The following is a 26,621-nucleotide window of genomic DNA, read 5'->3' as shown; positions in this document are numbered from 1 at the left end:
CCAACTAACTCAAAGAGCTCGAAGAGTCCGGCGAGACTGCGAGTCACGACGATATTGGCTCACCAAGCCCAACCGCTCCCCTACAGGAGTCCCTAAGGATGGGAGGTGACGTGACAGCCCCTACCCCAGAGAGGTCCAAGCAGGGCCTCGTGACCAAATGCTCTGGCTCGAACAGAAGCTAATTCCAACTCCCGGAGCCAGAAGTATGGTCTCCGGCCGAACCCTGCTCCGAGCCAGAAGTTCAAGGACTTTGTGTGCATGCATTTGGATTTGCTTTGTTCACCCGAAGTTGGCAGGGTATGCACAGACGTGGGTCCCTTGCTCACTTTGCCACTGGATTAAAGCTAGCCTGGCTGATTAGTCAGAAACCGGTCCCAGAATGCTTGTGTCCAGGGAAGACATGGCTTGGCAGTTCAGGCAGGACTGTTCCCATGAGGCACAGGTTCAGACTGATTTGCATATGGCCATGTCTGAACTGGGGTGGCAGAGTGAGCCAGAGAATGATGATGGATTAAACCCAGATCAGTTGACTGGGGGTGAGTGCTTGCAATGTTCAACACTACGTCCATCATCCCCTTTGGTTTTGCTTTGTTTGCCCTACGTTGGCAGGGTATGCCCAGACGTGGATCCCTTGTTCACTTTGCCACTGGATTCAAGATAGCCTGGCTGATGACCGCTGATTAGCCAGAAACTGGTCCCAGGATGCTTGTTTCCGGTCCAGGGAAGACATGGCTCGGCAATTCGGGCTGGACTATTCCCATGAGGCACAGGGTCAGACTGATTTGCATATGGCCACGTCTGAACTGGGGTGGCGGAGTGAGCTAAAGAATGATAATGGATTAAACCCAGATCAGTTGACCGGGGGTGAGTGCTTGCAATGTTCAACACTCCGTCCATCATCCCCTTTGGTTTGGCTGTGATGGACAAGCACTAAAACAAGCATTTACAATGCAATGGTCTTGGCATTATTAAAGGTAGAGCTATTGGCATTGCTCATGACATTTTTTTTCTTTTTTTAAAAAAAACATAAATAAATGGTATTGTCATTTACAATGGCAATAGGTGAACATTAGAGAGTAGTAGAGAGTATTCGCGGACACAGAGCCACACACACACACAAACAGAGCCGTGCACACACACAGACAGAGCCGCGCACACACACACAGGAAGAGCCACGCACACAGACAGAGCCACGCACACACACACAAACACACACACACACAGACAGAGCCACACACAGACAGCACCACACACACACACAGACAGAGCCACGCACACACACACACAGACAGAGCCACACACACAGACAGAGCCATGCACACACACACACACAGACAGAGCCACGCACACCCACACACACAGACAGAGCCACGCACACACACACAGACAGAGCCACGCACACACACACACAGACAGAGCCACGCACACACACACAGACAGAGCCACACACACACACAGACAGAGCCACGCACACACACAGACAGAGCCACGCGCACACACAAACAGAGCCACGCACACACAGACAGAGCCACACACACAGAAAAACCGAAATGACAAGCAGGGAACAGAGGCACAGAAAAACGGGGGGAACAGAGGCACAGAAAAACCAGGGGAACAGAGGCACAGAAAAACCGTGATGACAAGCAGGGAACAGAGGCACAGAAAAACCGGGATGACAAGCAGGGAACAGAGGCACAGAAAAACCGGGGGAACAGAGGCACAGAAAATCCAGGATTAACACATATTAACACATATTAGCATTAATAAATACAAGTAGCGTGCGCTGAAACTAAACAAGGAGTGAAAAACGCAAATCGGCCACAGGCGCTTGCCACCGTCATATCCTCGATAGAAGCGGTCGCTCACCTCACCTCCTCCTCACTCGAGTCCTTGACATAGCGCTTCAATTCTGCTAAGTACCTCTTCGTTGCGCACTGCTAAACGCTGTGGGCCTCTTTGCTTTGAAAACTGCTGAGTGTATTTGGCGCTTTGCTTTGCCTTTGAAAACAGCTGAGTGTATTTGGCGCTTTGCTTTGCCTTCGAAAACTGCTGAGTGTATTTGGCGCTTTGCTTTGCTATTGAAAACTGCTGAGTGTAATTGGCGCTCTTTCAACTACGTAGCGCACTGCGGGGCTTTGGCTCACCTTACAGTCTGTTTATTAATTGCTGTGGGCTTTACCTCGCTTCCTGCCGTTTTTAATTCCCTCGCTCTGGGCTCTGTGTATTATCTGCTTGCACAATCCATAGCGCCCCCATCGTTACCTTAGCGCTTTGTACCACTAGAAACTTGTGCATTATCCGTCCCCTGAACGCTCCATCTTGGCCAATTTCGACGTGCCCCTCGCAGCATTTGTTGTTATTGTTGCTGCCATCTTGTCTGCTGTGACGTCCCACACCACCTCCCACACCTTGATCCCGCCCCCCAGCTGACCCTCCCACTCACTGTAGCTACACACCGACCGTATCCCATCGGAGAGCTGTGACCGTCATATCCTCGATAGAAGCGGTCGCTCACCTCACCTCCTCCTCACTCGAGTCCTTGACATAGCGCTTCAATTCTGCTAAGTACCTCTTCGTTGCGCACTGCTAAACGCTGTGGGCCTCTTTGCTTTGAAAACTGCTGAGTGTATTTGGCGCTTTGCTTTGCCTTTGAAAACAGCTGAGTGTATTTGGCGCTTTGCTTTGCCTTCGAAAACTGCTGAGTGTATTTGGCGCTTTGCTTTGCTATTGAAAACTGCTGAGTGTAATTGGCGCTCTTTCAACTACGTAGCGCACTGCGGGGCTTTGGCTCACCTTACAGTCTGTTTATTAATTGCTGTGGGCTTTACCTCGCTTCCTGCCGTTTTTAATTCCCTCGCTCTGGGCTCTGTGTATTATCTGCTTGCACAATCCATAGCGCCCCCATCGTTACCTTAGCGCTTTGTACCACTAGAAACTTGTGCATTATCCGTCCCCTGAACGCTCCATCTTGGCCAATTTCGACGTGCCCCTCGCAGCATTTGTTGTTATTGTTGCTGCCATCTTGTCTGCTGTGACGTCCCACACCACCTCCCACACCTTGATCCCGCCCCCCAGCTGACCCTCCCACTCACTGTAGCTACACACCGACCGTATCCCATCGGAGAGCTGTGACCGTCATATCCTCGATAGAAGCGGTCGCTCACCTCACCTCCTCCTCACTCGAGTCCTTGACATAGCGCTTCAATTCTGCTAAGTACCTCTTCGTTGCGCACTGCTAAACGCTGTGGGCCTCTTTGCTTTGAAAACTGCTGAGTGTATTTGGCGCTTTGCTTTGCCTTTGAAAACAGCTGAGTGTATTTGGCGCTTTGCTTTGCCTTCGAAAACTGCTGAGTGTATTTGGCGCTTTGCTTTGCTATTGAAAACTGCTGAGTGTAATTGGCGCTCTTTCAACTACGTAGCGCACTGCGGGGCTTTGGCTCACCTTACAGTCTGTTTATTAATTGCTGTGGGCTTTACCTCGCTTCCTGCCGTTTTTAATTCCCTCGCTCTGGGCTCTGTGTATTATCTGCTTGCACAATCCATAGCGCCCCCATCGTTACCTTAGCGCTTTGTACCACTAGAAACTTGTGCATTATCCGTCCCCTGAACGCTCCATCTTGGCCAATTTCGACGTGCCCCTCGCAGCATTTGTTGTTATTGTTGCTGCCATCTTGTCTGCTGTGACGTCCCACACCACCTCCCACACCTTGATCCCGCCCCCCAGCTGACCCTCCCACACTCCGCCCCCTCCACCATCCATTTATGGCCAATGCCTCCACGCGCAGCGTCCACGCGCTTCGGCCACGCCGAAGGTGCGCCAAAGGTAAGCCCGTCTACGCCCGTCCGCGCCTGGACCGCGCCCAGCGCCAGACCCCCTGCCCCTCTCGCCGCCCACCCCCCCCGCATTACCTACGATGCCGCCACCCTCCGAGCCCTTAACCCCGGCCGCGCCCCCACCTGCGTCCAAGCCGCTCCTGGACGCACCCATGGACCTTTCTCCTGCTACTCCTGCAAATTCAGCAGCACCGTCACCAACTCCGCTACGACCACAACACAGATTCCCGACCCCAACCACCTAGAATGCATCCTTCTCAACACCCGCTCGGTCCACAGGCACGCCATTGACCTTTGGAACCTACTAGACACCATCTCTCCTGACGTCGCCTTCCTAACGGAAACATGGATGAACGCTTCCTCCGCCCCTGACATCGCCATCGCCATCCCTGATGACTATAAGATCACACGCAAGGACCGCACCGACCATACAGGAGGTGGAATCGCTATCGTCCATAAGAAAACAATCCGCATCTCAACCAGCTCTGATGCCAACCTCGCCAACTCCGAACACCTTCACTTCCAGATCCACATCGACCCCAAGACCACACTCAGAGGCACCCTCCTCTACAGACCACCAGGACCACGCGCAAAATTCAGTGAAGACATCACGGACTTCATCACCCCACACGCGCTCCCCTCCAAAGACTACATCCTTCTGGGAGACCTCAACTTTCACCAAGAAAAGATCAACGACCGCAACACCGCCACCCTCTTAGACAACCTCGACAACCTCGGACTTAAACAACTGGTCACTTCCCCCACCCACATTGCAGGTCACACTCTCGACCCCATCTTCACCTCCAGCAACCATGTCTCCTTCAGCCACACTACGGATCTCCTCTGGACTGACCACAGCTGCGTTCACTTCACCTACAACAAGCCGAAACCCATCATCCACCTCCAACCAACTCTACAAAGAAACTGGAACAAAATCGCCACAGAACAGATCTCCACATCGCTCCTTCAAACCTCCCCAGCCCTCTCCTCTAACGCCAACGAAGCCGCCTCCAACCTCACCCTTTGGTTATCCAACACCGCCGACACCTTAGCACCACTGAAAAAACGTCAACACAAACTTGGCATCAAGAAGGCCGCATGGTTCAACGACGACCTCAAGAAGTCCAAGAAACTATGCCGCTCCCTTGAAAAGGCCTGGAAAAAAGACCCATCCACCAGCAACAAGGACGCCTTCAAAAGCGCCATCCGTACTCACCACCAACTGATCCGAAAAGCCAAGAAAACAGCATTCAAAGATCGACTTGACAACAACGCCCACAACAGCAAGGAACTTTTCAACATCGTCAAGGAATTTTCCAACCCCTCGGCCAACTCCAACGACATCACCCCCTCTCAAACCCTCTGCGATTCCCTAGCCTCTTTTTTCCACAACAAGATTGCTGACATCCACAACAGCTTTGACAACCAACCCGGAAGCCAACCCACCCTACCATCAGCTGACCATCTTCCCCCCGTTAACACCCTCAACGCCTGGAAGCCAATCTCCACTGAGGACACCATCCGCCTGATGAACTCCATCCACTCTGGATCCCCCACAGACCCATGCCCTCACCACATCTTCAACAAAGCAGACTCCGTCATAGCTCCGCACCTCCGAGACGTCATCAACTGCTCCTTCAACTCCGCTACCTTCCCAGAAGACTGGAAACACGCTGAAATCACCGCCCTTCTGAAAAAACCAACAGCAGACCCCACCGAACTCAAAAACTACCGCCCCATCTCGCTTCTTCCATTCCCGGCCAAAGTCATCGAGAAAGCCGTCAACAACCAACTCGCCGCCTTCCTCGAAGCCAACAAATCCCTCGACCCCTCACAATCTGGCTTCCGAGCCAAACACAGCACTGAGACCGCCCTCATCGCAGCAACAGACGACATTCGAACTCTGCTGGACAATGGAGACACAGTCGCCCTCATCCTCCTCGACCTCTCTGCAGCCTTCGACACAGTCTGCCACAGCACCCTTTTACAACGCCTCAGAAACATCGGAATCCAAGGAAAGGCACTGGAATGGATCACTTCGTTCCTCACCGGAAGAACCCAGAGAGTCCGCCTCCCACCTTTCAAGTCCGAGGCCACCGAAGTCATCTGTGGCGTACCACAAGGATCCTCACTCAGTCCCACCCTCTTCAACGTATACATGAGCCCCCTCGCGGCCATCGCCCGCCAACACAACCTCAACATCATCTCTTACGCGGATGACACTCAACTGATCCTATCTCTCACCAAGGACCCCAGCACCGCCAAAACTAACCTACACGAAGGAATGAAAGAAGTCGCCAAATGGATGAAACAAAGCCGTCTGAAACTGAACTCAGACAAAACAGAAGTCCTCATCTTAGGTAAATCCCCCTCTGCATGGGACGACTCCTGGTGGCCGGAAGCCCTCGGAAAGGCACCCATCCCGACAGACCACGCACGGAACCTTGGCGTCATCCTGGATTCTTCACTCTCAATGAACAAACAAGTCAGCGCCGTATCCTCTTCCTGCTTTAACATTCTTCGCATGCTCAGAAAAACATTTCGCTGGATCCCCTCCGAAACAAGGAAAACAGTCACCCACGCTCTAGTCACGAGCCGACTGGACTACGGAAACACCCTCTACGCAGGTACCACCGCTAAACTCCAGAAGAAACTACAACGAATCCAAAACGCCTCAGCCAGGCTCATATTAGACATCCCACGCAACGAACACATCTCTGGTCACCTTAAAGACCTCCACTGGCTACCCGTCAATAAGAGGATTACTTTCCGACTGCTTACCCACGCACACAAATCACTCTACGACATCGGACCAGATTGCCTCAACTCTCGACTGTCCTTTTACACCCCCTCCCGACAACTTCGCTCTTCCAGCCAAGCCTTCGCCACTGTACCTCGCATCAACAAGACCACCATGGGAGGCAGATCCTTCTCATACCTGGCTGCCAAAACATGGAACTCACTCCCCGCTTACCTTCGCCTCACCCAGAATCACCTAGCGTTCAGAAAGCAGCTTAAAACGTGGATATTTGACAAATAATCCTCCTCCCCTTCCTAAGCGCCTTGAAACCCTCTGGGTATGTAGTGCGCTATATAAATGTTATGACTTGACTTGACTTGACTGAATATTATAGTGACATCCGGGAATAAAAATGCGAATCCGCTACTTTATGGAAGGCGGAAACAGCCAGCACGGAAAGAGGTGAGACTGCCCTGCATATCCTGCACCACACAGCAGCGAGCCCAAGAGCCAGTGGAGTCAGAGGCCCTGAACGTCAGGATTGTCGGCACCACGTCCAGGTGGGCATGGTGCCTTTGAGAGAGAGTCAGGTGCTCCGGGTTGGCACCGATCCACGGGTGAAGCCCCGCAGCCCCACCCCTCCGCAATTACGACACATTTAAATGGAGGTGAGCGTACTGGTACCACCCTGCCCCCGTAAAGCGCCCCATGTGACCCACGCTGGTGGCACCTTACTGTGCCCCTACCCCCAAGTGTCTACACCGCCCCCGCAAGCACTGACTAGAGAGCTTCATGGAAGGAGTAAGACTTGGATTAACGATGTGTATGAGAAGAGCAAGGCATGGACTACAGAGGTACATGAGAGGAGTAAGACAAATAACAGAGAAATGTATGAGAGGAGTAAGAGACTACAGAGATAGATGAGAGAAATAAGATGCAGACTATAGAGGTGGATGAAAGGAGTAAGAGACAAGAGGTGGATGAGAGGAGTAAGACACATGCTGGAGATGCTAGAGAGATCCAAGAGAGGAGTAAGAGAGACCAGAGAGCTGCATAATGCCAGTAAGATGAGGACTAGAGAAGTGCATAAGAGGAGTAAAACCCAGACCAGTGAGGTGCGTGATAAGATAAATAATAATGATATGCATGAGAATAAAAAGATGCACGAGAGGACAAACAGAATAAAGAGCATGCATGAGTAGTAAGAAACGATTGAGATGCATGATAGGAATAAGACAGAATAGAGTTGCATGAGAGGAGTAAGACAGAATAAAGAGATGCCTGAATCAGAGGAGTAAGACGAAATACAGATGCATAAGAGGAGTAAGACAGGATAAAGCGATGCATGAATGAGAGGATTAAGACAGAATAAAGAGATGCACGAGAGGACAAACAGAATAAAGAGCATGCATGAGGACTAAGACAGAATAGAGATGCATGAGAGGAATAAGACAGAATAAAGAGAAGCATAGGAGGAGTAACATGCAATAAAGAGATGCATGAGGAGTAAGACAGAATTGAGATGCATGAGAGGGGTAAGACAGAATAAATATGCATGAGAGGAGTCAGACGGAATAAAGAGATGCATAAGAGGAGTTAGACGGAATAAAGAGATGCATGAGGAGTAAGACAGAATTGAGATGCATGAGAGGAGTAAGACATAATAAAGAGATGCATGAGAGGAGTAAGACAGAATAAAGATGCATGAGAGGAGTAAGACGGAATAAAGAGATGCACGAGAGGAGTAAGACGGAATAAAGAGATGCATGAGAGGAGTAAGAGACTAGAAAGGTGCAAGAGGAGTAAGATGGAATAAAGAGATGAAGGAGACAAAAGTAAGACGGAATTAGGAGATGTTGGAGACAAGTATTGATGGAATAAAAAGAGGCACGAGAGGAGTAAGACGGAATAAAGAGATGCTTCAAATGAGTAAGACGGAATAAAGAGATGCAGGAGAGGAGTAAAAGTAAGAGAGAATAAAGAGATGCAGGAGACGAGTAAGATGGAATAAGGAGATGCCAGAGAGGAAAAAGACAGACAGAATAAAGTGATGCATGAGGAGTAAGACAGAATTAAGAGATGCATGAGAGGAATAAGACAGAATAAAGAGATGCAGGAGACGAGTAAGTGCGACGCAGTCCTCGACCTAAAAACAATACTTACAAAAGCGCAATTTTAGCAGGAATTAGTGTGTATTGACAAGCTTCGCAGCAAGTGCTGAAATGTTTAAAGTGCCATGACAACCTGTGTATTCATGCACAATGCTTATATAGAGCGCTTCCATGGGTCAGACAATGCCCAGCTACAATGCAAACACGGAGGGGGCTTGTGATGTCAGAGTCAACAGACTTCCAACTTTTGGAGCATCTGTGATCCAGTATTGAGCCATATAACAGAGAGAAAAGTGCATGATCACTAGAACATTCTTAACACTTGCGGCAGGCAGTATCCTGCCTAGGTAAAGCTCTCCCACCTCTTATACTGCCGCAGATATAAGTGACACAGAGCGACTGCCACTCTGAACCCGCTCAAGACAGAGGGAGGAGCAATACATTAAAAGCGTGCATTTATTCACTATATAATGTTCGTGCTTTAAAAACATTGAACATTTTGATTTGGAAAATATGTCAAACGACCTGGGCAAATAGAGCAGGCAACAGTTCTAATAAAGCACGAAGAACTAACATCTGACTGATCTCTGACTTCACTCATCCCCATAGTCACTGACTTCTTAGAGTTGGACCAATCTGGACCAATGGCAGCGCGGCTGGTTGATGACGCTGCGGGTTTCACAGGCGCTGGGACCAATCACAGCACGGCCCTTCGATGACGCGAAGGGAACTCCAAGCAGCTGGGGCCAATCCCAGCGCAGACCAGTGGTGACGTCGGTGGCTCTCCTCTCTTGTTGGAATTCCGCTTCGTCCACGCACTTTGTAGCGGTGATCTTTCTGGGGCACAACAGGGGAAAAAAATTACTCGCACGTCTTCCCACAGTGGCACAGGGCCTGCGGCGGTGATTCAGGCCTCTTCTTGATGACGGCCTCCGGCAGTGCACGGAGTCGCACTCTCGAGCTCCGGAGTAGCAGTTAAAGGGAGCGGCAGTCCTCCAAAGCCTCACTGTGTGCCGATCGCACACCGGTACCCAGGATCACACGGACAGGCGAATTTTGGCAGAGAGTCCAGGCTGTGCACAGAGATATGCACGCAGCCCCTTTGTAGCGCCTGCCATTTGCATTTAAGCCCCATCCTTTTCAGACTGGGGGCGTGTTTTTTTTTGAGTGACGGATGACGTCACGGTGAGAAAGAACGCAAAAAACACGCCCCCGAATCCGAAATAGATGGGGCTTAAATGGAGTGACGCCCCTTTCCTCCAATGGCTGGCCAGCATTTACGAGGCCAGACAATGGAGAAGAGGGGCGGGTTCAAGCACCCTAACTAAGAAACATTAAATCTCGGAGATCCGCCCACACTGCTACGCCGTGCGACGCAGTCCTCGACCTAAAAAAGAAGGGATGTAGAGGGCCATTCGGGCTCTAGTTTACTTTGTAACACTAGCATGAACTCCTCGGGGCGGGCTCGTCCTGAGGAGATAAATAAATGCCGGAGGACCCCTCGAGATCGTCATGCCACTAGAGACAAACTGTGTGGTGTGTGAAAACTTAAGTGCTGTGCAGGGCCTAAGTATCTAAGCTGCTGCAGTGTCAGTATTCCCCGTGGCTCCTTGACATTGTGGTGATACCCCCTGAGCTGTGTACTGCGCAGTACTGCCATGGGCACATTTAGCAGGTGATTTTTCAGCCATGCAGCTTGCGGCATGAATGCTGAAAGAAACGGGAGTGTTGTCTGCAACCAAAACCACTCCTTCTTCACATATACAGCAGAGGGAATACTCTTCACGCACTCAGTGCCAGCCAAGTAGGGAAAGTATAAATCGCTCTCCATGCGCTATTGCTGGTACAAGCACCAAACTGAAGCAAAAAAAAAACACTCACTAGCACTAAATTGAGACAAGAAGGGGGGATTCCCCATACTTTCAAGCAAACTGGGGTGGGGGGAAGCAGACAACCAACCCCTGGAGAACACTGGGCAGCATTCAGGGGCAGTAGGCAGGCAGGTCAGCACACAGAGTCACTTGGCAGAGTGGCAGTCTCTTCAGCAACCTAGCAGGCAACAGGTTAGCCCAACCCAACAGAGCAATTGGTCCCACAATGGCAGTTCCTCCTGACAGCAGAGCAGTCAGCTAGTGCAGTATGTAGAGCAAGCATCATCTGGCACCAAGTCCCATGCAGTGTCTAAAAACATGGGGTCACAGCCCCTTCCCTTATACTTACAAAGTCTTTGTTCTGGAGGCACTTCAAGCAAACTTTAGAAGTGCACAACACCCCATTCAATCCCCAGCCCTGGCTCCAGACACACTACAGGAGGGCGGGCACAGCATTGTGAAAGGGATAACCCTGCAGAAAAGGGCCAGATCCAACACATACTCAGAGTTTTAGTTTACTAGCAGTGGCTTTCACTGCACATGACCAGGCAGCTGCTCATGCTCTGGCTGGAGGGACATGAAGCGGGGCCAGCTCGAGCCCCTGGCTAGGATGTGTCCATGGAAGAAGCCCCTGGGACGGGGCCTCCGTGAAGGCAGTGCTGCTGCTGCCACGTTTCATTGTGTCCTGATCCCAGAGGATGCCAGCTGCTCGCTGTGTACAAAGGCTACGCAGATGCTCGCAGTGAGAGCCACGTGCAAGGCCCGGCCTGGTGTTAACACGTGGCCATAGGGAGGATAACATCAGAGAGAGTCAGAGATGACCTAAGATGGCCGGAAGTCTGACGCCCAGACCTGCTGCTCCCGGGCCTTTTCTCCAGCTCAGTCTGGACCGCTCAGGAGCTGCTGCTGGAGCACTCTTCACTAGTCCAAACAGCGGTGTGCAGGTATTAGTGCTGCTCTCTGTGTATCAAAGCCTGTGCAGACCAACAGGGAAAAGAGAGACAAAAGAGGCTGAGGAGAGAGAACAGAATTTTGCAAAATGGTAGAGAAAGAGAGGAAGGGAGGGACAAATATAGAAGAAGCAGAGGAGAGAGTGGTGACGGAGAATGGCATTTCACAGATTTAGTGGCAAAGAGGAGGGCCACGGGTGCGGGGAGGAAAGGAGGAAGGAGAATCCTCTTCCTAATTCGGCGCAATGTGGGGCTTATTTCATCATTTTTGTCAGGACTGCTTCCTGGTCCTAGTCTGCCCTGATGTGCTGCTTAATGGTTCCGTCTGTCGTTCCTTTCCTCGGGATTGTACAGCCCCTTGGGACGCTGTAGCAATTTGGCCCTTTTCCGGCTTGGGGATACCCAGTTCAGCTTCTGGTGCCTGGAGTAAAGTGCTTTGAAGTGCTTGTTTAGCGCTGGCTTCCTTCTGCTTGACAAAAAGCTGCCTGCATCAGGTAGGTCTATCTTTCGGCCTCCTAGTGAGTCATCATCTACTGCCTGCTGCCGTAATGAAACCTAAGGCCCCCCCCCTGCAAATTTTACAAAGGGAGCCCCCCACGCCTTGTTCCCAGTCAGGAGCTTTAAGGACAGGCCAGTGCACAGTGCAGAAGGGGGCACCCTAGAGCCCAGGAGCCCTCTGCACACCATGGTTGCTGCTGGGGCTATTGTTGCACCACTAGCTACACACCAAGGATTTAAGTGCCTTGTGGGAAAGGTGATGGTGTGACCATGTATTACATGGAACAAAGTACCTACTGCCATAGATCATAATGATATTGTAAGTCACGTCCGGCCTCGTTCTGCTCTATGGTCATGGGACTCCTCATTGATTGCAAAATCCTTATAATGTGTGACAGGTGCTACTTTATCTTATAAAGTACAGCCACCAGTTTAACTATGTCCTAATGTATGCCCCCCTAAAATTTGCTTCTGAGGACACTGCAGATAGTTCCACTAGTGATATTCTAGACAATGCATACAATAGAAAACGCGTAGAGAAAATAGTGCAGATGTCTGTGATAGTTTGCACAGTCATGGGTAATTGCTGATTTTGGTAATACATTTCAAATACTTGTAATTGAATTACCTTTTCAATTGGATTGAAATATATTACGTCCACACACAACCAGTGCTTAATTTGAGCCGGTGGTTTCCAGTGCTCAAAACTGGATCTTAATTGGTTTCCGGTGCTCTGCACCAGCACTCAATTGTTAACACCACACTTAGGACAGTCTGCTACATGGTGGCGCTGCTCAACTAAGTTAGAGATGAGCAGAACAACGGTTGTTCATATATACAATATACATTAAAAAGTACTAATATCCGCCGCCATAGTCATTCCTTTAGCTTTGGGGACCTCGAATAATCTGAACTGTAGCACTTGCTGGCGAGAGAGATGGCTATTAGTTGTTGTGGCAGTGATGACAGGAGCGATGGTTGGTGCAAGTTGCAGTGGCCTCCTGGTCATATTTTACAAATTAAGCACTGCACACAACAACTCTGCTTGGGTGCAGAGGGCACCATGCCTGCATTTAACTATTTTAAAAAATGCTATCCCTGTCCCCTTACAGGGGACAATTAACAAAACAAAATCCCTGTGCAAGGCACAACTGTTCTTGACATTGAGAAAAAAGGCTGGATTTGTCGGAGAGCCTTTTGCGGGAGGAAGGGTCCACTTTATTAGCGCTCACCTACCACAATCACTCATATGCAATGACCCCTCCACATCCTTCACCACTCATTCAACATTCCAGCTATATTTTGTCCCTTCATTGGCCCTAAGTAGAGTCCTGGTTATGTTTCTGCAGTTGCACACATCCTCTTTCTATGGTTGCCACCTAACTGGTTTTACATGGGCATGAGCTCTGTTTTAATGTCCTTATTCAAATGAATAACAATGATTTCTTATAAAGTTCTATTTCAGAACCATACTGGGGCCTTTGCAGTATGTTAAACTGTGAACAAATGGCTATATGTGTCTGTTGCAATTAAAGGGAGTAACCATTTCTCTGACCCAATAGTTTCTGTGCAGCCTCTTCCCCTCTCAGACAAGCAGTGCTCCAAGGAAGACGCTTTCTGTGAGGAGGAGTGGTAGGGGGTATGTATCTGCTCTGGTAAGGGGCCTGGCAGGCTCAAAGTGAAAGAGAAACAAAAGTTGTTATTTTGTTTCTCTTCACTTCTGAGTCAGCCTGCATCAGCACAGAGCAGCTCAAAGCAGGCTGCAAACTGCATCTGCTTTACAGGAGACTCACAGCCTGGACAAACAAGCCGCAGAGACCCCCTTCATATATAGAAGAGTGGAGGCCCCCTTCATATATAGAAGAGTGGGGCCGTTATGCCATTCAGTAGAGAGCCCAGAAAATGTCCACAAAGACCCACCTGGATGGCTGGGGAGATGAAGATGGCGCATCTTGTGGCTGGCGGTGTGTCCTGGCACCATGCCACGCTTTTTGGCCAGTACTTTGTATCATCAGCTGCGATCAGCCTGCAGGCCAGAAACAGACTCTGTCACTGTTTACCATCAAGTAAACAAGGAGTGATGGATGGAATCCTGAATTAATCTCAGCCACTGGTAATTACTCAGGGCCGCATCCTAGCCTAATTGTTTTTTTGCACATCCTGCCACCTCAGATTAGACCCAGCCACTTGCAAATCAGCCTTGTGCTGCTCCAGTAGGAACAGCCGAGTTCGAATTGTCAAGCCAGGCCCTCTCTGAGCTGGAACACAAGCAATAGAAGACCAGTTTTGCCCTGATTGGGGCTCTTCAATCAGGTGCAGCTTGGTTACAATGGCACAGTGTGCATGGAGCCCATTTCTTAGGGCATCGCACTGATGAAAACAAAAAAGTGAGGGATGGAATGCTTGAATTTATCTCAGCCGCTGGTAATTACTCAGCACGGCATCCCAGTTCATCATTCTTCCGCCCTCCATGCCACCTCAGATTAAACTCAGCCCTCTAGGGGATTTCCCCTTATCATTGGGCAGCTGTCATGTAGACACCTACTGGGGCATCATTTTCCAACATTCACTCAACTTAGAGCAGGAAGCATAGTTGCTGCACAGTGTTGTGTGAACGGGCGAGAGCTGACGCTCCCTCTGCTAGCGCAGGCACCCTTACACTATTGACTGCCTGTTTTTGTGCAGGAAGAGATACCTTTCTGCACAAAAATAATCCAGGAAGGCATATTCTTCTTTTTACGCGTAATGCAGAAAGCATCAGGCATAGAAAGAGGAAGTAATGTAGAGAAATATGCATATTTCCCCTGTTATTCCTCTATATGCAAGGTGTCCTGATTTCAGGCAGTTTCAGCTTTACAAACTGTAGTTAATTCGGACTTGCTGAAATCCATGGATGGCGCAGGAGCGATCATCCTCCAGCCATGGAACGCATACCACTAAGAAATGTAACATAGCGCAGTGCGAGCTATTGCATTTCGTTACATTGCTTTACAAAGCTATTCAATGCCATGCAAATCAGGCCTTGCATATATTTTTAAATCTCAAATAAACCTTTGCATTGCCCTGCGATGCCTTGCACGTTGCAAGACCGATGCAAAGGCTTAGTAAATCCGGGTCCACCTCTGGTTGCACAGCATCTCTCTTAGTTAATTATGGAGCACTGCCTTTCGTGGATGAAGAGAACTTGGAAATGGAAAAACAAGTGGGGGAGTGTATTTCACTTTTATACAGTGAAAGCAGACATGGATGTGGGCTCTTTGTCTCGACTTTCAGAACTGGTTTTGGGTGGTTCTTCTATCAAAGTGTAATCTCCAAATTGTTGTCTAGACACAGCCTTTGTGTAAAGCAATGCTCTTTACAGCAGGATAATCTCCAGACTGAAGTGCCCACAATAAAGTTACAAAGAGATGTTAATTCTTTGAACCAGGCTATAAACAGCCTCACTGAGCAGCAACGGCTCCTCCACTAAGGCGTGGGAGCGTCCCCTCACTGTTCAATAGGAATAATAAGATGATAATAATGCAATGTTATTATCATTTTATTTTCCCTACTGCAGTGGCTCAGAATCCTGAGGGGCAGGTTGGGGCGGGCTGAGCAGAGCACGGGGGAGGAGTGGTGGCACTCTCTAAGTTTGCATGACGGTTTGACTGGCATCCTTGGGCCGGTCAAGCAGTCATGCTCACTTTGCATGTTCCACACCAGTCTATAATTCACAGCCTGGTAGGGAACATGCACAGTCTCCCTATCCCCATCTGAGCGCCATTCCACGGTGCTTAGACCAATCACGATGATGCTGTCATGGTGACAGCAGCGTTATGATTGGCTTGGGAGTTTTCTGGGATCGCGGGTGCGTTTTTGTGGGGCTTTTTTGTGGTTTTTTTTACCTACATCATCCCCCATCCTCACCGCCTCACCACCCCAGGCTGGTAGCAACCGCTACCGACACTGAGCAGTGATCACGAAAAATTAAAAGGCAGGCCTCACAAAAGGACCTTTCTCACTCTTCACAAAAGAAAATGGGAAAATACAGTCCCTCCCTTCACTGCCACCATCTACCAAATGGCAGTCCTTAGGAAGACAGCCTCTCAGCAAATAGACCTAATAGAATTTCTAAAGACCGCCTAGTTCCTTTTTCCTGGTTTGGGTGTGAAAGTCTCTTCCCAATAGCAGGGCTGGAGATTCCTTTTATTCCATCAGGCGTTTCCCTGGCGGGATGGAGGCAGGTTTTGAAAGCTTGAGGATGCTCCTCGTTCCTCTATCACTTTTTCAGCTCCCCAATGTTAGTTACAGCAGGCACAGAGAGGCTTCGAGAAAGAGAGAGAAGGAATGGGGAGGAAGAGAGAAAGTAATCAGAGAAGGAAAAGAGGCAGAGGAGAGAAGGAGAGAGTGAATGGATGGATGGAAAGAGAGAGATTGCATTAGGAGACAGAGGGAGAGGGGCTAATTTGAGCATTTTTGCCAGGGTTACTCTTGGCTCCAAGTATGTCCCTTTCCCTCCCCCTTCAGATTTGGCTTGAATACATTACCATTCTCTAGGGAAACAACCTCATCTTTATTTTGTGCACATGAACAAGCCAGGGGATTTCAAAAGGATACCCACAGGCCTCCATTATTCTAGTTTACTCTCATACTTCCAATACATGTACCACGCAGACGCATGCCAAATAACTGCGATGTTAGCGCTAGAATCTCAGTCAGCGCAAAGAAGTGGACCTTTATGCAAGTAGGCCAGTAGTCCTCCAGTCCTCTGATGAATGTGATACTACTTGTAGTGCTCACTGCTACTCAGAAGAGTGTCGCAGCACATACCAAAAGATCTGCCCTCGGACTTGAAGGACGCTTACTCTTCACGATAGCCAAGTCTTGAGCTTTTTTTAAAACTTTGCAGCATTGCTTAGAGCTCGAAGCTCCAATGGAAGCTTATTCCATGCTACTGTATCTTGGTAGGCCAGAGATGTATCTCCTGCCTTGGCGCAGTAAATTTGGGGGATGGTTGGTAGCAATTGTTTGCCGACCTCAAATATTTCTGAGGATTTTAGAAACTAAACCTTGCTTTGAGATAGACCACACCTGACTGGTACAGGGCCCTATGTACTAGTACCAGAGCTTTAAACAGAATTCTTTTTTTGGATGGGGAGCCTGTGAAGGTCTCACAACTGTGGAGACATTCAAGTTTTGATTGGCAGATTCAACAATAGATGAGCAGCTGCGTTTTGGACCACTTGGAGCCTACTCAGTTGTTGTTCTGGTAGTCCAAGATACAAGGCACTGCCATAATCCAGTCTCGAGGCTCACAGGCCTGAATCACCAATGTTTTTGCTGAAAGTGACAAAAAGTGTAGACATTTTGTCACGGAGCGTATCACCCCGACGCACATGCCAGCTACTGATGAAATTTGACATTTGAAAGACAGACTATCATCCAGTGACACTGATAAAAAGGTCTGGTCAGAACTACTGATTCACAAAACATAGTACGCTATCACCACCCCTTTACATACTAAATCCATGACAGAGACAGTAGGCTGCAGTCAATCAAATGAGGACATGCTTTGTGCACCCCTTCAGTTCACAGGACAAGCCCAGCACTTCACGCATGTCGAGAGAGATGTCTACGCCTCTACATGCATCTTCCAGCTTCATTGAAAAGGATGTGAATTCAAGACCAGGCATACAACATCTCCATTACAATGACTGATTCAAGGAGTAGGGGGTCAAGGGGATCAGCACAGGCAGGAAAAGGGATATAGCATGCTTTCTGTCAATCATTTTTTATATAGTGTGGTTTATAATCCTTCCTTTTGCAATATTTCTATGTCTGTTTGCTAACATTCAAACAATGGCTGGAATATGAAAAATCACAAGTCATTGCAACCAAGCAACTATCTGCAGCTATTTCCCTATATCTTACTATTGACAGCAGACCTAAGTCTTCAGTCTCATGACAAAAAAATCACAAAAAGTGCCAACTCCATCCATTCTGAAAACTAAAAAGTGCTTTTCTTCAAAAACAGTCGAGACACTAGTAAAGGCCATTCTATGAAGTCTACTCACAGTAATGTTGGCCCCTCTTAAGACGAGACTATGGGACATATATACAAGGAGACTGCACCACCCGAACGTCACTGTTTTTGATGTTCTGGTGGTGGAATGCTCTCTACCATATTTACAAAGCGGCGATAAGCCACTTCGCATGACTTAACTCCGCTTTGTAAATATGGTACCCTCAACGCAGACACAGCGTGCAATGGCCGTTTCTGAGGGTGTTCCATCGCATTGCTTTTTGACGCTGCCCCAGATTTACAATGACGTGTAAATCTGAGGCAACGCCAAAAACTAACGCCATGCAAAAGCAGGCGTTAGATTGGTGCAACAAAGAGGAATGCTTTTATTTCTCCTCGTTTTTGCTTTATTTATGGGTGCTGCATTCTGCAGCACACATAGAAAGAGCAAAACACCATTAATTATTGTTTTTGTGCCGAAAGGGACACCTTCCTGCGCATGAACAATCATCCCTGCAAAGCAGCCACCCTTGAACTATGGTGCAAGGGTGTCTTTGTTGGTGCTACCCAGCTATTTTTAGTGCTGGTGAAAACAGGGGTGCGCTGTATTCTTGTAAATATGGCATATCCATGCGTTTTTAGAAATGACACGGCACAGCGCTGCAAAATTTACTGCAGCACTGCCCTGCGTCATTTCCTTGTACATATACCCCTATGTGTGGTGAATTGACTGATAAAAGAAAGCAAAAAGAAGTATTTCTTGCTTCCTACAGGGGACACAGAGAGCTAAAAAGGCCAAAGTCATCACTGCGGCATTGTTGGTTGTGACCTCAACATTGTGGAAACCCTTCCATAAGACATCTGACTTTCCACCTCCCACATAGGTTTCAGAAAAGTCTTGAAAAAGCATTAGTTTAAAACGAATTGATCGACGTGATGATACTAGATCCCTTGGTCACTTCCACCATCCCTTTCCCTCTGCAAAATTGCCTTTCTTCCTTTTACTCATATCAGGATAGTCAGCCTATTATTAATTATTGTCCTGTGTCCTCTTTTGTGTATGACTGCTCCCTTTGGAGCACTTTTACACCTCAAATGTAGGCCACAGTTTAGAAATAAATATATGTTTATGCATTCCAGAACGTCTCCACCATATTTCCAAGGGCACTAGATAGAAGACAGCTGATGTGTGGCATCATCTGCTCTTTTCATAGGGTGCATTACTTACGGTCTCCACCATATTTCCAATTTCACTAGATAGAAGACAGCTGATGTATCGCATTATCTGCTCATTCCATATGATGCATTCCTTAAGGTCTCCACCATATTCCCAAGTTCATGAGATAGAAGACAGCTGATTTATGGCAACATCTGCTCATTCCATAGGATTACTTCCTTAAGGTCTCCACCAGTTTTACAAGGGCACTAAAGAGCAGACAGCTGATATGTGGAATTATCTGCTCATTCCTTAGGATCCGTTCATTAAGGTCTCCACCATATTTCCCAGTTCAGGAGATAGAAGGCATCTGATTTGTGGCATCATCACCGATTTGTGGCATCATCACCGATTTGTGGCATCATCTGCCCATTTCACAATATTTCCAAGGGCACTAGATCATCTGCTCAATCCACAATATTTCCAAGGGCACTAGATAGAAGACAGCTAATTTGGTTCATCATCTGCTCATTCCATAGGATACATCCCTTAAGGTCTCCACCATATTACCAAGGGTGATACATAGAAAACAGCTGATATGTAGCATTATCTGCTCATTCCATATGATGCATTCCTTAAGGTCTCCACCATATTTCCACGTTCATGAGATAGAAGAAAGCTGATTTATGGCAACATCTGCTCATTCCATAGGATTACTTCCTTAAGGTCTCCACCATATTTACAAGGGCACTAAAGAGCAGACAGCTGATATGTGGAATTATCTGCTCATTCCTTAGGATCCGTTCATTAAGGTCTCCACCATATTTCCCAGTTCACGAGATAGAAGGCATCTGATTTGTGGCATCATCACCGATTTGAGGCATCATCTGCTCATTTCACAATATTTCCAAGGGCACTAGATCATCTGCTCAATCCACAATATTTCCAAGGGCACTACATAGAAGACAGCTAATTTGGGGCATCATCTGCTCATTCCATAGGATACATTCCTTAAGGTCTCCACCATATTTCCAAGGGTGATACATAGAAGAAAGCTGATATGTAGCATTATCTGCTCATTCCATATGATGCATTCCTTAAGGTCTCCACCATATTTCTAAGTTCATGAGATAGAAGACAGCTGATATGTGGCAACATCTGCTCATTCCATAAGAGTAATTCCTTAAGGTCTCCACCATATTTCCAAGGGCACTACATAGAAGGCAGCGGATTTGTGGCATTATCTGCTCATTCCATGTGATGCATACCTTAAGGTCTCCACCATATTTCCAAGGGCACTACATAGAAGACAGCTGATGTATGGCAACATCTGCTCATTCCATAGGATTCATTCATTAAGGTCTGCACCATATTTCCAAGGGAACTGGATAGAAGACAGTTGATTTGTGGCATTATCTGCTCATTCCATATGATGCATTCCTTAAGGTCCCCACCATATTTCCGAGGGCATTAGATAGAAGGCAGCTGATATGTGGCATTATCTGCTCATTCCATATGATGAATTCCTTAAGGTCCCCACCATATTTCCAAGGGCACTAGATAGAAGGCAGCAGATTTGTGGCATCATATTCTCATTCCAAAGGATACACTCCTTAAGGTCTCCACCATATTTCCAAGGGAACTGGATAGAAAACAGCTGATTTGTGGTATTGTCTGCTCATTCTTTAGGATGCATTCATTAAGGTCGCCACCATATTTCCAATTCACTAGATAGCAGACAGCTGATTTATGGCATTATCTGCTCATTCCACAGGTCTGTGATTCTGACACGAAGCTGGATAGTCGGGCAACTATGGAGCTAGTGAAAGTTCTGGAGTCCAACCAACAGTATGGTGCTGTGGCAGGAGACGTGAGGATCCTGAACCTCTCTGACTCAGCCCTCAGCTTTATGAGCAGCCTGAGATACTGGATGGCCTTCAACGTGGAGCGTGCATGCCAGTCCTATTTCAACTGTGTCTCCTGCATCAGTGGCCCCATTGGTGAGCCGGTGGGTCCTGTGGGAATGGCCAGTGATGGGCGTGGAAGTCAGTCCTCAGATATCAGAGTGGGTGGACATGAGAAATTATATGTAGAAAGGCGTTGGCCTAAGTGACTCCATTTTCTTGTGTTATCCCTCGCTTATGACATAGGCATTGGTGTGCTGTGCAATGATGTCATTTAGTTTCCATTTCCGCTTTTGGTTGCAGTGTTGATTGTTCATATGTGGTGCTAGTGGACAGGAAGGGGTGTAGGTTCATTGTCTGGGAGATGTTCCTTACAATAAGCCTGTGTAAGAGAAGGCCCTAGGACCCCAAATGATCAGTACATCTGCCCTCTCAGTAGAATTCCCCAAGATCTGGTAGGAAGGATGAGGTGTCATTTTTAACTGCAGTGCCTGGACCAAGAGACAGAGAGCTCATAGCAGTGAGGTGAGGCGATCCATCCAGTAAGGAGAGCAAGGAGCTTATAGCAATCAGAGAACCCTCCAATAAGTAAACAGGGGGATGGGCAACAGCAAGCGAGAGAGAAAAAGAGAGAGAGGAAAGAGAAAAAAGAGAGTTTCAAAGCAATTTGAGGACGTCATATCCTTCAAGATATGGGTAGCAGGAGCTCAATCCAATGGAGGGGCCTGATATCCACTCAGAGCCTAATAGTAAGTCAGTAGACACAGATGGTAATAGACTCAGCACACAGCAGTCAGACCCCAGAGGACACGCCTAGTCCGGGAGAGAGGAGGTGGTCACCTCAATGTGGCTGCCATAGAGATGCTTATAGAGTTGAGCGATAAGTTCCTTCTCTCTGCCCACATGTTAACAATCTTTTCGTTCCACCCTCCATTGCAGGTTTATACCGCAACAACCTTCTCCAGCTCTTCTTAGAGTCCTGGTACCACCAGGTGTTCCTAGGCACCCGCTGCACCTTCGGAGATGACAGGCACCTGACCAACCGGATGCTGAGCCTGGGCTATGGCACTAAGTATGTCACCAGTGGGAGGGCACTTTATATTTGCACTCATGTAAGAGGGAGAATGTCCAGGCTGATTGGTGGGTGAGTATGAGCTTTGAGTCAGAATGTTGCCTGTAGGTTCATGTTTAGAGGCTGAAGGAATAGGATGCAACTAGCGAGGTGGGTGTTTACTACTCCACATTGATCATTCCCGGAGAGAGTCCTAGCTTTAAAAGGGTCCAGATTGTGGCAAAGGGGGCAGAGGGCATATGTTATACATGATCCCCAGGGGTTAGCCCATTCCCTTCCCCATGCCATTAAATGAAATGACTCTGGACCTAGTTTTGACTCAGCGTAGAGGACAAGGCTAGGAGAACAGCCCTCCATAGGTCTTCATGAGGGCCACAAACACTCTGAGTGGGCCAGACTGCTGGCCAGGTACCCGACCATATGTGCTCAATACACTTCTCATGTGTAACCCATTATATGAATGTGGACAGCAGAGTGCATTCCTCCATCATTGCCCACAGACTTGCACTGTCTGAATAAAGATAGTCCCCACATTTCCCTGGTATGTGGGGCCTCTGGGGATAAGGATGCTAAAGGGGCTATGTGACACAGTAGCCTAGAAAGTCTCACAAGAGAAAAAAAAAACAGGAGGTGTGCAGCTATGTCCCACAATCTATAATTTTCCAATACAGGAGTTATAGCACACAATTGGTAAGTCTGTGTTCCTTTGTGGGGAGTCGCAAAGCAAACTTCAGCAATCCCTGACCTGCCTAAACACCGATGGGAGGTGCTTCGATTGGTTGGGTTATGTAGGGCGAGCACCATACTTGGGGCACACTGGACCCCATAGATCCATGCTTGGGCCCTCCTGGTGACCAATGCATGATGCTCTTCTCTAGGTTTCTTTCTAACAGAGACATGAAGCTACACCCTGGCCCATCACCCTCATTATACAAGGGGGCCTGGATGCCCCATGGTCTTCACTGACTACCCTCGTTTCCTCCCTATTTTTTCAGGGGTACAGGCTTGTCTAGAAGCCTCACACTTTCCTCCAAAGTCAGTCCACGACCATCGCTCTCTCACTTATCATTACTAATACCTAGTGATAGAAAATCTGCCGGTGTCTCTCGCTAAATCGCTTTAAATTAAAATACTACCACAGGAAGATGTAATCATCCATCTGTAACGATGTCTGGGGATAGCATAGTGATGAATTTGCAGGCTGACTCCCACGAAGAGGTTGTCACTATTTGTTATTTTAGAATTGTGAATATTTAACGTTTAGCATTTGCCAGATATATTTTTCAAATGTGCAGCCGCCCCAGCTCACAGGGTAGGTCTCCCATGCCCCCTTCCTCTTCCAAAATACTGTTTGTCTAAGCTGCATAGTGAATGCTGCTATATAAAGCTTAATGCCCATGTAGCGCTCTACTCTGTCGCCATCTTGTCTCGTCAGGTCTATTTGATGAAGCTTCGAGAGGCAGCAAAGAGAGCACTCTTGGTACAAGGTCAGACAATATGCGGACTGTCTATAACAGTACTGGGACAGAACGATACTGCTGATTTAGCACCTCAGAAGAGTGAGGACAGGGGCCAGAGGACACTTAATAGTAATTATTAGGTCCATTTGCATTACGAGCCCCATTTTCCACCTTTCGGAATCGAAGTTCTTTAAAAAAAATAAAAAATTTGGAGAATTCATATTCCTTGCCCCGGGTAAACCATTTTAATTTCAATTAATGTTACATTAATTTTCTCAAATGATCACTAATTACCATTTTGTCAGTGTTACATCAGATACACTAAGGAGCTTATTTATGAGAGGCTTGCCTAACCAGAGTGTCACTTTTTCTGAAGTCCAGCGACACAAACCTCTCAACCATATCTGTAAGGCCAAGCAAGGCCACTGGGTCTGTCTTTGCATGGCCTCATTGATATGGAGTAAGATAAAGCAGTGTAAGTCGCTACGTTGCCGTACACTGCACCACGGAGGCATTCAATGGGCGTTGCAGTGGGTTTTCTCCTGCCTCACCCATGGATTTTGATGCTGCCCCAGATTTACTTAATGATGTAAACCTGGGGCAAAGCAAAAACATTACACATCTCCTGGGCAGGTGCAAAAAGGAGAAATATTTTTATTTCTGCTAGTTTTCTCCTCTTTCCAAGTGTGCTGCATTCTGTAGCACACAGAGAAAGAAATTTCCCCTTCCTGCTCTAAAACAATCCTGCATGCAACGCATACACCTTTGCACCATGGTGTAAGGGTGCTTGCATTGGAGCTAAGCAGCAAATTGTGCACCTGCGCAAAAGTTTAAGGACAGGAATGCACCGTATTTTGTAAAAAGTGCCAGTGTTTTGAGTCTGACCCAATAACGCATATTTCTAATTTTTTGCCTAAACACCCAATTGGTAGAACTATTCTTACTTATAAGTCCCTAGTATATGGTACTAGTGTTGGCCGGACCGGTAAGGTAAAGTGTTTCACCTAGGCTGAAGCACCTATTGTGCCACACTGGATTCAACAACTCGAAAACATGTCTGCTAGCCTGCTACTGCAGACTGGCAAAAGCAGTTTTAACTGCTACTTTGACTTTGCCATTCAAACTAATGGCAAAGCCGGAACCTCCGTCTTTAATAAGTATAAGTCACTCCTACAGCAGACCTATCACGTCCTAAGAGAGAGTGCGATATATCTAAGAGTATGGCATTTATTGGTATGTGCCCTAACAGTAACATGCTGATAACTCAGCTGTGCTAACTTCTGAAAGGGACTACGAAAGTCCGATACTTCACGGTCTAAAAATGATTGTTGGATTAAACCCGACCTGATGCCCAAGTCAAATTTAATGTAACTTTTCAAGAAATCAACTGTTAGAAAGTTGCCAATCTGTTGCCCAAGTCTTCCTGTGGCCACTGTCATACATTGGCTACAAGTCAGCCTTTTGCCTTCTTGGGGAGAAGTGTGAATGACTCCCAAGAGTACCAAAAATAGAGGCCTGCTGTTGGAAGAGGTGTCATCTCTCCCTGGAAGCCACACAGGGTGTTACCACAAAAGGTGAGCTTCAAAAGGGAAGCTGTCTTTGAAGGACAAATGGTGAACACACATGAAAGGGGCTGCTTTTGTTGAGGTAGAAGAGTTGAAGTCAGGGACAGAGACGAGAGACCAGTTGCCAACCCAGTTTTGCCCCCATGGGCATGTAGCCCTCAGGTAGCCACACCTCTAGGGATTGCTGCCAAGCCCCACGCATCGAGAGAAGGACCCTGTGATCTTGGGTGTGGACAGAAAAGTGCACTCTGGGACAGCTAGATACCACATATCGCAGGAAGTCATCACCAGGCGGGGAGGGTCCTAGTAGCCCTTTGGCTAGTAACTGGTACCTACCCTGAGGGTACTTTCTGGGAATAAGTATGGCACCCCTGGCATCCAGACCTCAAATCATATCTGGACTGAAGTGTGGACTGAAGAAGAACCACCCTGCTGTTCGGTGGACATGGCAAAGAAACACTGCACTGAAGACTGGACTGCACAGGCTTACACTTGGGCTAGCAAAGAGAGGACTGTATCTGTGGTGCCTTGCTCATGGAAAAGTCACTCCTGAGTCTCAGACAGAAGAGGTGAACTCCAAGAGGCAGTTGGTTGACTTTCTGTTACAGCACTGGGGCCACAAAAGCTGAAGAAGCCCGTTTTGGTCAGTCAGTAGCCATAATCCCCACTGACCATTGATGTGTAGCTCAGATGACCAAGTCATGATGCTGAAAAGTTGTACCAAAGTCTGCCGGATCAGGGAGAGTATAGTCTGGTTACCCAAGACGGACACTAGCTTTCACAAAGGGGAACCACTGGTTGCTCTGTGGCCAGAGGCCAGTGGGCCAATGGCAACTGGACTGCATCTTGACCTAAGAGGACCTCTCTGGATGTCGACTCCTGTAGCCAAATTCTCCTCATCTTGACTGTAAACCTAGGAGTAGTCCCCAGGAAGACCTCCATTGACGGAATAGCATCCTTAGCATTTTACCGCATCTTCAACATCCTGTATCACTTGCATCGTGACCACTCCATTGAAGTCTATGACGGTTCACCCACCAATAAGGCCTGAACTGGACTTGAGACTGCTTTGGGGGTAAAGTCACTGGACTTAATACTCCTCATCAGCCCCTTGACCTTCCCCCCATTGGATTTGGCTGCCCAACACTGGCCGCAGTAGTCAAACACAATTCTTTAAATGTTTTACAACGTTCTCAAACTTTGTGGGTACCAATTCTTGTTCAAGTTTTTGAGTGAAAAGCTGAAGTTTACGTTTTACTTAAAAAGCCAGTGGTCGATTTTGCTTATTCTGGTGTCTAAAAAATCAGAAAAATAAAATCTATTTTTATGAATTGGTGTCAGGTTTCTTTCATATTGCGTACATTTCTTATTCTGTTGTTTTGGTGCGCCCACATTCTTTAAATGTTTTCCTTTATTTAAACCTGACTGCTTGAAGCCAGAGCTACCAAGGGATGAGCTA

General features: G+C 47.8%; 1 protein-coding gene across 3 annotated transcripts in view; it reads left to right on the top strand.

The window, feature by feature from the left end:
- The window catches only part of LOC144770745 (hyaluronan synthase 1-like), a 272,375-nt gene that overhangs the window by 179,086 nt on the left and 66,668 nt on the right, over positions 1–26,621 (top strand). For 2 of the 3 annotated variants that reach the window (XM_078655489.1, XM_078655490.1), the window contains exons 4-5: positions 20,936–21,161; positions 22,005–22,209. In XM_078655489.1, the coding sequence (XP_078511615.1) occupies positions 20,936–21,161; positions 22,005–22,209 (431 nt within the window). The remainder of the gene's footprint in view (positions 1–20,935; positions 21,162–22,004; positions 22,210–26,621) is intronic. The other variant, XM_078655491.1, reaches the window with a different exon arrangement.

Source organism: Lissotriton helveticus, chromosome 7, assembly GCF_964261635.1.
Source record: "Lissotriton helveticus chromosome 7, aLisHel1.1, whole genome shotgun sequence".
Classification (NCBI taxonomy): Eukaryota; Metazoa; Chordata; class Amphibia; order Caudata; family Salamandridae; genus Lissotriton; species Lissotriton helveticus.
The sequence above is the reverse complement of the archived record's forward strand: the minus strand, read 5'-3'. Positions and strand labels throughout refer to the sequence as shown.